This window comes from Lepidochelys kempii, chromosome 3, assembly GCF_965140285.1.
Source record: "Lepidochelys kempii isolate rLepKem1 chromosome 3, rLepKem1.hap1, whole genome shotgun sequence".
In the NCBI taxonomy this organism is placed as follows: domain Eukaryota; kingdom Metazoa; phylum Chordata; order Testudines; family Cheloniidae; genus Lepidochelys; species Lepidochelys kempii.
The window spans coordinates 179,525,370-179,538,640 of record NC_136382.1 but is presented as its reverse complement, the minus strand read 5'-3'; the positions used below and the strand labels follow the sequence as shown (position 1 = coordinate 179,538,640).

The window sequence follows — 13,271 nt, the reverse complement described above, 5'->3', positions numbered from 1 at the left end:
TATGTGGACACCACCAACTCCTCTCACATGGGCCACGGATCAGCCATGAGCCCTTACTGATCTAGCCTGGACTTGAACCAGAGACTTAGATGTAAAAGGCTACATAACCCATTGCCATACCTTGGAGATATTGCCTTTGGATCAGTGTTCTAGTACAAACTGAGTTCTAACAACACACTAATAACATACATCAATTCCATTATCTTATTGCAAATCATGATTTTGTACATTAACCACATGCCAGGGACAGATGTCTAAAGTTTCACTCCACTGCTATCTTGAAAATTTGTCTATTGTCTGCAAACTTTGCGCCTTCACTGTTCATCGTATCACTATAAGAACAGCCATACTGTGTCAAACCAAAGGTCCATCTAGCCCACTATCCTGTTTTCCAACAGTGGCCAATATCAGGTGCCCCAGAGGGAATGAACAGAACAGGTAATCATCAAGTGATCCATCCCCTGTTGCCCATTCCCAGCTTCTGGCAAACAGAGATTAGGGGCACTATCCCTGTCCATCCTGGCTAATAGCCATTGATGGACCTATCCTCCATGAATTTATCTAGTTCTTTTTTGAACCCCGTTATAATCTTGGCCTTCACAACATCCTCTGACAAAGAGTTCCACATGTTGACGGTGCGTTGTGTGAAGAGATACTTCCTTTTGTTTATTTTAAACCTGCTGCCTATTCATTTCATTTGGTGATGCCCTAGTTCTTGTGTTCTGGGAAAGGGTAAATAACACTTCCTTATTTATTTTCTCCAAACCCGTCATGATTTTATAGACCTCCATCATATCCCCCCTTAGTCATTTCTTTTCCAAGATGAAAATTCCCAATCTTATTAATCTCTCCTTGTACTCCTTGAAGTCTTTAAACTACAATTTGAGGACTTCAATAGCTCAGACATAGGTGAGAGGTTTTTCGCAGGCGTGGGTGGGTGAGATTCTGTGGCCTGCGTTGTGCAGGAGGTCGGACTAGATGATCATAATGGTTCCTTCTGACCTTAGTATCTATGAAAATGTACGAAAGCTCTTCCATACCCCTAATAATTTGTGTTGCCCTTTTCTGAACCTTTTCCAATTCCAATGTATCTTTTTTGAGAAGAGGCGACCACATTTGCATGCAGTATTCAAGATGTGGGTGTACCACTGATTTATATAGAGGCAATATGATATTTTCTGCCTTATTATCTATCCCTTTCTTAATGATTCCCAACATTGTTAGCTTTTTGACTGCCGCTGCACACTGAATGGATGTTTTCAGATTACTATCTACAATGACTCCAAGATCTCTTTCTTGAGTGGTAACAGCTAATTTAGAAAAAAAAAACCCACCACCATTTTATATGTATAGTTGGGATTATGTTTTCCAATGTGCATTACTTTGCATTTATCAACATTGAATTTCATCTGCTATTTTGTTGCCTAGTCACCCAGTTTTGTGAGATCCCTTTGTAGCTCTTCGCAGTCTACCATGGACTTAACTATCTTGAGTAATTTTGTATCATGTGCTAATTTTGCCACCTCACCGTTTACCCCTTTTTCCAGATCATTTATGAATATGTTGAATAGGACTGGTCCCAGAACAGACCCTTGTGAAACACTACTATTTACCTCTCTCCATTCTGAAAACTGACCATTTATTCCTACCATTTGTTTCCTATCTTTTAGCCAGTTACCAATCCATGAGAGGACCTTCCCTCTTATCCCAGGACAGCTTACTTTCCTTAAGAGCCTTTGGTGAGGGACCTTTCAAAGACTTTCTGAAAATCTTAAATACACTATATCCAATGGATCCCCCTTGTCCACATGCTTGTTGATGCCCTCAAAGAATTCTAGTAGATTGGTGAGGCACGATTTCCCTTTACAAAAATCATGTTGACTCTTCCTCAACAAATTACATTCATCTATGGGTCTGACAATTTTGTTCTTTACTATAGTTTCAACCTGTTTGCCCGGTATTGAAGTCAGGCTTACTGGCCTGTAATTGCCAGGGTCACCTCTGGAGCCCTTTTTAAAAATAGGCATCACATTAGCTATCCTCCAGTCATTTGCTACAGAAGCGGATTTAAATCATAGGTTACAAATTACAGTTATTAGTTCTGCAATTTCACATTTGAGTTCCTTCAGAACTCTTGATGAATAGCATCTGGGTCCCGGTGACTTATTACTGTTTAGTTTATCAATTTGTTCCAAAATCTCCTCTAATGACACCTCAATCTGGGACAATTCCTCAGATTTGTCACCTAAAAAGAATGGCTCCAGTTTGGGAATCTCTCTCACATCCTCAGCCATTAAGACTGATACAAAGAATTCATTTAGTTTCTCCGCAATGACCTTATTATCCTTAGTGTTCCCATGAACGGTGGGTATCAGACGCTGGGGAAGGCTGTGCCCGGCAGGGGCGCAGAAGGGGCAGAGTCTAGGGCAGAAGGGGTGGGGCTGAGGGCTAGCCTCCCCCAGCTGGCAATTCACGCACCGCCCATAAGTGCTCCTTTAGCATCTCAATTAGCCAGAGGCCCCACTGGTTGTTTAGCAGGCTTCCTGCTTCTGGTGTATTTAAACAGAAATTTGCTATTATTTTTGGTCTTCTTCAAATTCTTTTTTGGCCTTCCTCATATTTTTGCTCTTCACTTGCCAGAGTTTATGCTCCTTTCTATTTTCCTCACTAGGATTTAACTGCCATCTTCTTTTCCAGTTCATTAATGAATATGTTGAATAGCACAGGCCCCAGTACAGAACCCCAGCGTTCCCCTGTCTCCATTGTGATAGCTGATCATTTATTGCTAATCTTTGTTTCCTATGTTTCAACCACTTACTGATCCATGAGAGGACCTTCCCTGTTATCCCATGGCTACTTAGTTTCTTTAAGAGTCTGTGATGATGGCAAAGGCTTTCTGAAAATCCAAGTACCAGTCAATACAGTGATCACCCTTATCCACATGCTTGCTGACTGCCTCAAAAAATTTGAATAAATTAATGAGGTATGACTTCTCATTATAAAAACTGTGTTGCGTCTTCCCCCATCAAATCATGATTATCTGTATTTCTGTTCTTTACTATAATTTCAACCAATGTCTCCAGTACTGAAGTTAGGCTCACTGGCTTGTAACTGCCAGGATCTCTTCTGGAGCCATTTTGAAAAATTGGCATTACATTAACTACCTTCCAAAGTCATCTGGTACAGATGCTGATTTCAGTGATAGATTACATATTACCAATAAGAACGAGGAGTACTTGTGGCACCTTAGAGACTAACAAATTTATTTGGGCATAAGCTTTCGTGGGCTAAAACCCACTTCATCGGATGCATGAAGTGGAAAATACAGTAGGAAGATATATATACACACACACAGAACATGAAAAAATGGGTGTTGCCATACCAATTATAACGAGACTAATCAATTAAGGTGGGCTATTATCATACCACCTTAATTGATTAGTCTCGTTATAGTTGGTATGGCAACACCCATTTTTTCATGTTCTCTCTGTGTGTATATATATCTTCCTACTGTATTTTCCACTGCATGCATCCGATGAAGTGGGTTTTAGCCCACGAAAGATTATACCCAAATAAATTTGTTAGTCTCTAAGATGCCACAAGTACTCCTCGTTCTTTTTGCTGATACAGACTAACACGGCTATCACTCTGAAACATATTACCAATAAGAAAAGGAGTACTTGTGGCACCTTAGAGACTAACCAATTTATTTGAGCATGAGCTTTCGTGAGCTACAGCTCACTTCATCGGATGCATGCTGTGGAAACTGCAGCAGACTTTATTTATACACAGAGAATATGAAACAATACCTCCTCCCACCCCACTGTCCTGCTGGTAATAGCTTATCTAAAGTGATCATCAGGTGGGCCATTTCCAGCACAAATCCAGGTTTTCTCACCCTCCACCCCCCCACACAAATTCACTCTCCTGCTGGTGATAGCCCATCCAAAGTGACAACTCTTTACACAATGTGCATGATAATAAAGTTGGGCCATTTCCTGCACAAATCCAGGTTCTCTCACCCCCTCACCCCCCTCCCAAAAACCACACACACAAACTCACTATCCTGCTGGTAATAGCTCAATGGCCCACCTGATGATCACTTTAGATAAGCTATTACCAGCAGGACAGTGGGGTGGGAGGAGGTATTTTTTCATATTCTCTGTGTATAAATAAAGTCTGCTGCAGTTTCCACGGCATGCATCCGATGAAGTGAGCTGTAGCTCACGAAAGCTCATCATGCTCAAATAAATTGGTTAGTCTCTAAGGTGCCACAAGTACTCCTTTTCTTTTTGCGAATACAGACTAACACGGCTGTTACTCTGAAACCTGTCATATTACCAATAGTAATTCTGCAATTTTATATTTGAGTTCCTTCAGAATTCTTGGGTGAATACCATCAGGTCCTTGTGACTTATTACGGCTCAGTTTATCAATTTGTTCTAAAACCTCTTCTATTGCCATCAATTTGGGACATAATACATGGTATTTGTACATAAATTTCACAATGATACTAATAACCAGCGTGACACTAGCTTTCATTTGAGGACTCATATGACGTTCTTTGGTGAACCAGAGAGTACATAACACAATCTGGATTTTCCTGTAACCCCCTTGGCAATGGTCATAAAGAGGTTTTGGGGTCATAATGTTCATAATTCGTGATCTTACTGGAATCCACTGAAGCTTTTGGTGACCACGTAATCGCTGGCTATGTAGCAGTATTCCTTGGTAAACACATTTTAATTCATTGGTCTTCCATCCTACTAAATGTGACATGTCCATATCAAGAAAGTTGCTAAAACCAAAGCAGTGATGATGGAGATGGTTGGTGGGTTTAGCTATGAACAACCTCATTGTGAATCTTGTCCTGTCACTTAATATGGAGCAGCTGATAAAGACTATGAGAATTGTAAACACCAAGTGGCCACTCCTCAGCCTTCCTTTTTCACTGCCATACAATAACGGTGGTGTAACCATGGCTCTATAGATCTGCAGCTTCATAGCAAGTTTGATGTTATAATTGCCACAGAGGCCACTGAAAGGGCTAAAGCATGGCAGCAGCTGCTGCTACACAAGTGTCCACGTTTTTCAGGTATCCTCCAGCACTCATCTTTGATGCTGCCCTAGTATTTGACAGTTGCCATCTGCTCACTATTCCATCTGGATAGGTTAATACTGAGCTGGTTGTAATCTGTAGTTGGAGACGGTGATAGTAATAACCAGGGACTTAGTTTTATCTGCATTAATAACCAGACCCATGTGCGCTGCTTCTTGCCCAATCAGACTGGCCATGAGCTCCAGCAATTCACCAAACTATACATGTTATCAATTCTCTTTCCATTTTTAAAGTCCCTTTGAAAATATTCCCCTCCCCCCACCCCACACACACACCTTATTCTATTATTCTTGCTACACATTTGCATTACTGTGTGTCTTTCTACAAAGCACTTTGATACTAGTCAAAACTGTTTTACAAATGAATACATGATATTATACTATGTATTATAGTTACATATAAAGGGTTTGAAGAAGGTCTTAAAAAAATAAAATCAAAGATTCTGTACACTTCATATGTCTGACAATTGTATGGATTCCCAGGGTCTGTTCCCTAGATTTTTGTGAATTTTAATTAAAGCTAGGTGGCATGGCAAAGAGCTGAAAGAACAAATGGTTATTTTCAAAAAAATAACTAACAATACCACTGGATTTTTAAATGAAGCATAGCAGATAGGAAGGTCCTACAGAGTCCTTCTCTGGACACCAAAACCTATGCATTATAAGCACTGGTTCAAAGTAAATTTTTCAAGGTTTATGCAGGGTGGCAGTGTGAAGAAGTTGTGACCACACTGGAGTCACACAACTAACAACCCACATAGCTCCTTGGGAACAATCTCTTTTGGGTCTAAATCTGTGTAAACATTTAGTAGAGATTGGATATTAATTTGATCTACAATAAACAGTTATAGACCAAATCAAGGCTTGTGTCCTCACAGACAGTTCCTTCTGAACACACATACTCCTCCCTAGATCTGTGTGGTATTTTGTAAGGGACCTTTCCCTTTCCACTTAGCCTCGCTTGAGCCTTCCTATAAGGGCGTTTCTATCTTGGATACATGCTTCACTAACCCACCAAGTGCATTCTTACAGCTCCTAAAGTTATATCTCAAAACACTTGAGCTCTAGGCACATATTTGCTTTCATAACTAACCTTTAGAACTAGAGATTCCTCACTAACCAGGAATCTGTACACTAGCCCGCAAGGATAACGTTTAGTTGTCCAGGGCCAGGCCATTAATACAAGCTATTATTTAACCATTTTAGTGGCAACACTGAATTGTTTCTGCAGCTGTAATACAAGTAATAAAAAACTCCTTTCTTGTTCCATACAGCCAGCAAAGGTCTCTGAGGCACTTTCAGATATTACATTGAATTGTCAGAAATTCAACATAAAAAGATCTCCTATCAACACTTTTCCCAGGTTCTTGATAGGGCTATAATAAAACGTGGCCTATGTCCCAGGTGTATTTCATACGCTGGTTCAAGGTCTAAAGCCTCCATGGATTTGTGGTTCTCGTGGTGGAGATATCAAGATAAGTCTCAGTCAGGGCCGGCTCCAGGCACCAGTGAAGGAAGCAGGTGCCTAGGGAGGCCCATAGAAAGGGGCGGCACTCCGTCCGTCATCGGGGCGGCACGTCTGCGTCTTCAGTGGCAATTCGGCGGTGGGCCCTGCAGTCCCTCTCTTCCTCTTCGGTGGCACTTCGGCAGCAGCTCAATGTATCTTTTTGTTTTGTTTTGTTTTTTTTCCTTCGCTGCTTGGGGTAGCAAAAAGGCTGGAGCTGGCGCTGGTCTCAGTGCAAGAATATTTTATTTGTGTAATGCTGAGTGTAACTTTCAGTAAAACTAATCAACAATTTAATTGCTTTAGCTCTTCAAATTCATATTGAATTGAATAAAATCTTATATTTTAACTGCTTTGTTAAGTGAACAATTACTTAATTAAGACAGTCTTAGTCATGAATAAAAATGTATGTAAAATGCATTCCTCTTTAGATGCAGTACACAGAAAATGAATTCTACTTTGTTATTGCATTTGCTTTAGTAGATTGTATTATGTTCTAGAATCTTGAGAAATTATTTGATCTTTGTAGAGCCATTCTAGTAGTAAAACCCAACATGATTATTAAATCTCACATCAGTTATTTGCATTATTTTCATATCTGTAAGTTCCTAAAAAATAGTCAATCACCTATCTTTATATCCTGTTAGTGCACACACAGGATGTACTGTATTTTGTGGAGCAGAGGTATTCATTTTTAGACAAAAATCACAATACTATACAATGTGTAGCCTGAAGCTCTGGCTAAAGCCAGCTTACACTTTACAAGAGTTTGCTGTAACTGGTACTGTGACGGGTTCCCCCCTGGATGGGTGCCACCTGGAACTGGGGTACCACTGAGCCCTGTGACCCACCAGCCTGGACTCCCTCTCACACTGTGCTGCTGTGACAAACTGCAGACCCACTCCCGGTCCTACACTTCCACCAGCATTCACACAGGCAGGGACACACCCAGCAGCAGTTACATGCAGGGTCTCTGACCAGACACTGCATGAACCAACAGTAGAGAGGCTACAGCCAAGATAACCCAGGTACGCAGCCCCCCACTGGAGTATAAACCCCAAAATTATACCATCTTGCACTGCACAGGGAACTGCACAGCATGAGCTCATCGAGTTCATCCCTCCCTCAATGTGGAGATGAAATGCAACAGGCCCCTAAGCTAAGACTCCCAAGCACTTCTCTCCAAATTTACTGGTTTAGATTAAAGCATAAAATAAGTTTATTAATTCCAAAAAGATAGATTTTAATTGATTATAAGTGATATCAAACAGATCAAAGCAGATTGCCTACCAAATAAACAAAAAATGCAGACTAAACTTAACATACTAGATAGATTGGATATGAATTAGCAGTTTCTCACCCTGACTGCTGGGGTACAAGCAGGCTTGCAGATTCTTAAGGAACAAGCTGTACTTGCTTTACAGCTTGGAATCGTCAGGCTTTTCATATGCAAGCTAGAGATCCCTTCAGCCTGGGTCCAACACTTCCCCAGTTCAGTCTTTATTCCTCAGGTATTTCCAGGAGTCTTCTTGTGGGGGAGTGAAGAGCAACAGATGATGTCACTCCCTGCCTCATATAGCTTTAGCATATGGCAGGAACCCTTTGTCCCAAACTCAGTTTGTAGAAAAATACTGACACCCCAAAATGTCCAGAGTCATGTGGCCTGGTCACATGACCTTGTGGAGTCATAGCAGCCATTACTTACAGGCTGTCTGGAGTACTCTCAGGAAGGCTTACCAGGTGGGGCATAAGCTTCTCCTAAGGCCTGTCATTTTCCCTAATGGCTCATTACCCTGAATAGGCCTTTCCCAACCAGCTAGCTAGACTGAAAACATCTTGCCTAGTAAGCATTACCCAACTGTAACTACATTTGAAATACAGATACATAGTCAATATTCATAACTTCAGATAGAAAAATGATACATGCATACAAATAGGATAAAAATATTCAGTGAATAATAACTTTTCCAATGACATCTCATGTGATCTGTTTTGCATAAAGTGCATCATAATTATGCTATAATCATATTATAAGAATATCATTATGAAGAATATGGCATGCAGTGTCAAAGGTACCTCATGGCAAGGTAAAAAAAACCAACCAAACAAACAAATAAAAATACTTTAACAAATTTTATTCTCTCAAATAAATAAGATAAATTAAACCCTTAGGAAGTTTAAGTGTTGATAAATCATTTCAGATCCATTTACTGTGAGTGATGCTGAGAAGGATGATAATTTAGAAAAACTTTTCTGCACCATATTTGTACAGTGTATTGTGAAAACAGAAATTTGGAAAGGTTTGCTCATTCTTATCTGGAACAAAGAATTAACTAAAGGCCAGATTCTGCCACTCTTACTCATGCTGAGTAGTACCTTACTCCAGGAGTAGTCCTATTAATTTCAGTGTCATTTGAAGGAAAAACAATGTGTTTATGTAATTAAAGACTGTTCATTACACACATGCATGCAAGGGCAGAATTAATGTTGCACAGACAGCCTAAATTCTGGCATTTCCTAACTTTTTAATACTTGACTTTGCAACTCAATAATGTTCTCTTAATGTAGTTTATATGCTGTTTGATTTAAGGTTTCTCTGACCCACTCAAACATTCCAGGGTATTATAATCCTTTCTTGTTACTGTTTTTTTTATGATATATAGTCCTCGGGTGCTTGCAATGAGTACTTTATTAACTTTGTAAACACATACTTTTATAATGAATGACATAATTAAAATAGGTAAAACTGAGTACTCATTTTAATAAGAAAAGGAGTACTTGTGGCACCTTAGAGACGAACAAATTTATTTGAGCATAAGCTGAAGTGAGCTCACTTCAGCTTATGCTCAAATAAATTTGTTAGTCTCTAAGGTGCCACAAGTCCTCGTTTTCTTTTTGCGGATACAAACTAACACGGCTGCTCTCCGAAACCTGTCATTTTAATAATACACCCTTAAGGAGCCTACTTCAGCTGAAATTTTGTTCAGAGTCTAGATTTAATTGTATGTAATATTCTACAATGTATTTTGAAACACTCACAATTTTATTTACTATTTAAATAGTTTTATCTTACTTGTAAAGAGAAAAGGGGAAAAACAGCTGAGGGAGATAACAACATATTTGGAAACCATTTATCAGGACTAATTTCCGCATTGAAAAGCTGAACTTCATAAGCCCTTTAAATAGAAAGCACAACAGAAGAGCAAATGCCACTCGTGCAGTTCATTTTATTCTAACATACTTTTATTTTTATTTTGTTTTTCAGGAAGGCCTGGCTGAGTAAAGTTGGAAGTCCCAGTTCTCGCATAGACCGAACCAACTTTTTTAATGAGAAGGAGATCTCCAGGCTTGATTTCTCAGGATTTAGCATGAGATACTAATGGAGGAAGAAATCTTTAAGCACAAAATTATAATGCTTCAGCTGCATAGTAATTTCTGTGCCTCCGTGCAATAGCATGACAGCACTTTTTTTATGTCTGCTTCTTAGTAAAGTATAAAAATACCCCTTTTACATAATGTAGGGCTGTCAGTTACTGTATCAGAAATTTCACAATGTGAATCTTTACCAACATTGCCAATCTGTATATAATTTACTTAGAAGGAAGTATAAAAAAATCAATAAAAATATACAAAATCAGAAAATTCTAGTGCACAGTGAAATTTGTAAGACATGATCATAAAGAACCTAGTCTTTGCCCAATAAAATATTTGATTTATATAGATTAAAAACAAACAATTAAAAAACAACTTACATTTCACTGTGGCATAATTAAAAATGTTTAACTACTTTAAGTAATCTTTAAACAGGATCACAGCAACATTCAGTAGTATATCCTATATGCTATGAATTGTAAACTTCTCTTGTATTATTTGTAATAATTAGTTAATGCTGTAGCAAGTGTTCTAAAATAAATGTATTTTGCTTTATAAAATGTACCCAGCCAAGTCTGATTAAAAACTTTCCATAATGATGTCTGGGTAGCTCAAGATAAGGGATTTAGAGATATATAGTCTTTCATAGATCTTTTGTCCAATCCCAGCCAGGATCAATATTGACTAAGTTACTTCCATCTGATTTTTTCATGGTGACCTATATGATATGAGTTGATGGCTTTAGTCTCATAGCTAATGGCCAGGGATTTGCATCACAAAAATCACCACTAACTAGGGTTATCACTTAAGACCTGATCCTGCACAGACTTAACCAAGTACATCATATTGAGCACCGGTAGTCCCACTGAAGTGAATGCTTAAAGTTAAGCACTTGGATAAGTCTTTTTTGGTATTTAAGGCAAAGAGGCCAAGAAATACATCATTACAGAGGCTGAACTTCCTCAATCCTAGATATGGTCCTTCCAAATCAGGAGTAAAGCATACTGGCAGGCTTTGTGTGGAAACTTACACTGCCATCTCCACTGGCTGATCCATACATGTTCTAGAGATATATAGAGTCAGTCCTGATGGCATTGATACACCACCATCCTCAAGCATTAAATTCATTTTTTAAATTTCATAACACAGCATATTTGAGATTGGCTATCACGTGAACCACAAGATGTATATAGAACTTTGTATTTCTGCTGACAACCAGATTTATTTTCACTGGGTCTTTTGTACATAAGTCTCTGAAGATTTTGTTCTCGTATTACAAGAGTTATTTATAGATTATTATTGTTCAAACTACACATGGCTTTTGTAATTATCCACAAGCACTCTTTGTTGAAGTCATAATGAATAATCCTTGTTCAATTCAAACTGTAAATGGCAAAGACCAAGTGTAATATCAGTTCAATAGCTGAAACATCCTCTGTCTGATGAGTATATCTTGCATTTCCCAGGCCTAAAAGATTCACAACTTCTATGACAATACCTATTACACTGATACACCACACAGGCCAAAGCATTTTCAGCTGGATTGCTTTATTATTGTGTTAAGTAAAGTTATGGAGAGAAAGGCAGAGAGCAGAAAGCACAGTAGATACACATGGAAATGAGCTATAGTTGAAATTAAGGTCCTGATCCTGCAATTGCATCTGTCAAGGCTGATTCCCCGCTCTGGCACTTCAAGTGCAGAAGTTGGGGGGCCGCAAGGACTCTAAAAATTAATTCTGGCCACTCCAGGCTTGTATTAAACTTCCAAGGTTACAGCTTTTCTCTGACCTTGGCTTGGTAGATGCTGACACCACCCGAGTACAAAACCCCTTTGACAGTCCAGGAAGGCACACTTAGGAATTCCTTCCTGTGGGGTACCTTCAAGACCTTTCACACCCCTGCCTCTGGGGAAGAGTGAGAAGAAAAACAAAGGAAATAAGCTGTTGCCACCAGCTAATTAAACAACATGTGTATAAACCTCTTAGGACACAAAAATCCAATTCTGTTCTTAAAAAATGGTAAATTTTATTAAAAAAGCAAAAGAAAGAAAATAGGGAAACTTAGGCTATTGCTAGATTTTAAAAAAGCAAATACAAGAATTAAGCATCAAGAATAGTTTCTTGAGGTCCAGATTAAAGGTAACAAGCAAAACAAAAGAACCTGGGGTTAGCACACAGAAGTGCACAAGCCATAAAAAAATAAAAGGGGATAAACCTGATCACACCTTCCTAGACATTTCCTGATCTACTTACATATCTGGGAAAAAGAAAAGGAGTACTTGTGGCACCTTAGAGACTAACAAATTTATTTGAGCATAAGCTTTCGTGAGCTACAGCTCACTTCATCGGATGCATTCAGTGGAAAATACAGTGAGGAGATTTATATACATAAAGAACATGAAACAATGGGTGTTATCATACACTGTAATGAGAGTGATCACTTAAGGTGAGTTATTACCAGCGGGTGGGGGACGGGACGGGGAGGTACCTTTTGTAGTGATAATCAAGGTGGGCCATTTCCAGCAGTTCACAAGAACATCTGAGGAACAATGAGGGGTGGGGGAATAAACATGGGGAAATAGTTTTACTTTGTGTAATGACCCATCCACTCCCAGTCTTTATTCAAGCCTAAGTTAATTGTATCCAGTTTGCAAATTAATTCCAATTCAGCAGTCTCTCGTTGGAGTCTGTTTTTGAAGTGTTTTTTTGAAGAATTGCAACTTTTAGGTCTTACTAAAGTATAAAAATACTTTATCGAGTGACCAAAGAGATTGACGTGTTCTCTGACTGGTTTTTGAATGTTATAATTCTTGATTTTTGATTTGTGTCCATTTATTCTTTTACGTAGAGACTGTCCAGTTTGACCAATGTACATGGCAGAGGGGCATTGCTGGCACATTATGGCATATATCACATTGGTAGATCTGCAGGTGAATGAGCCTCTGATAGTGTGGCTGATGTGATTAGGTCCTATGATGGTGTCTCCCCGAATAGATATGTGGACACAGTTGGCAATGGGCTTTGTTGCAAGGATAGATTCCTGGGTTAGTGGTTCTGTTGTGTGGTTGCTGGTGAGTATTTGCTTCAGGTTAGGGGGCTGTCTGTAAGCAAGGACTGGCCTGTCTCCCAAGATCTGTGAGAGCGATGGGTCATCCTTCAGGATAGGTTGTAGATCCTTGATGATGCGTTGGAGAGGTTTTAGTTGGGGACTGAAGGTGATGGCTAGTGGCGTTCTGTTATTTTCTTTGTTGGGCCTGTCCTGTAGTAGGTGACTTCTG

General features: G+C 39.2%; 1 protein-coding gene across 1 annotated transcript in view; it reads left to right on the top strand.

Annotated features, from left to right (window-relative positions):
• Positions 1–10,575, top strand: part of ACYP2 (acylphosphatase 2) — a 134,891-nt gene extending 124,316 nt beyond the window's left edge. The window contains exon 4 of the mRNA XM_073339164.2: positions 9,888–10,575. Coding sequence (XP_073195265.2) covers positions 9,888–10,002 — 115 coding nt within the window. The 3' untranslated portion in view covers positions 10,003–10,575. The remainder of the gene's footprint in view (positions 1–9,887) is intronic.
• Positions 10,576–13,271: the final 2,696 nt, after the last annotated feature.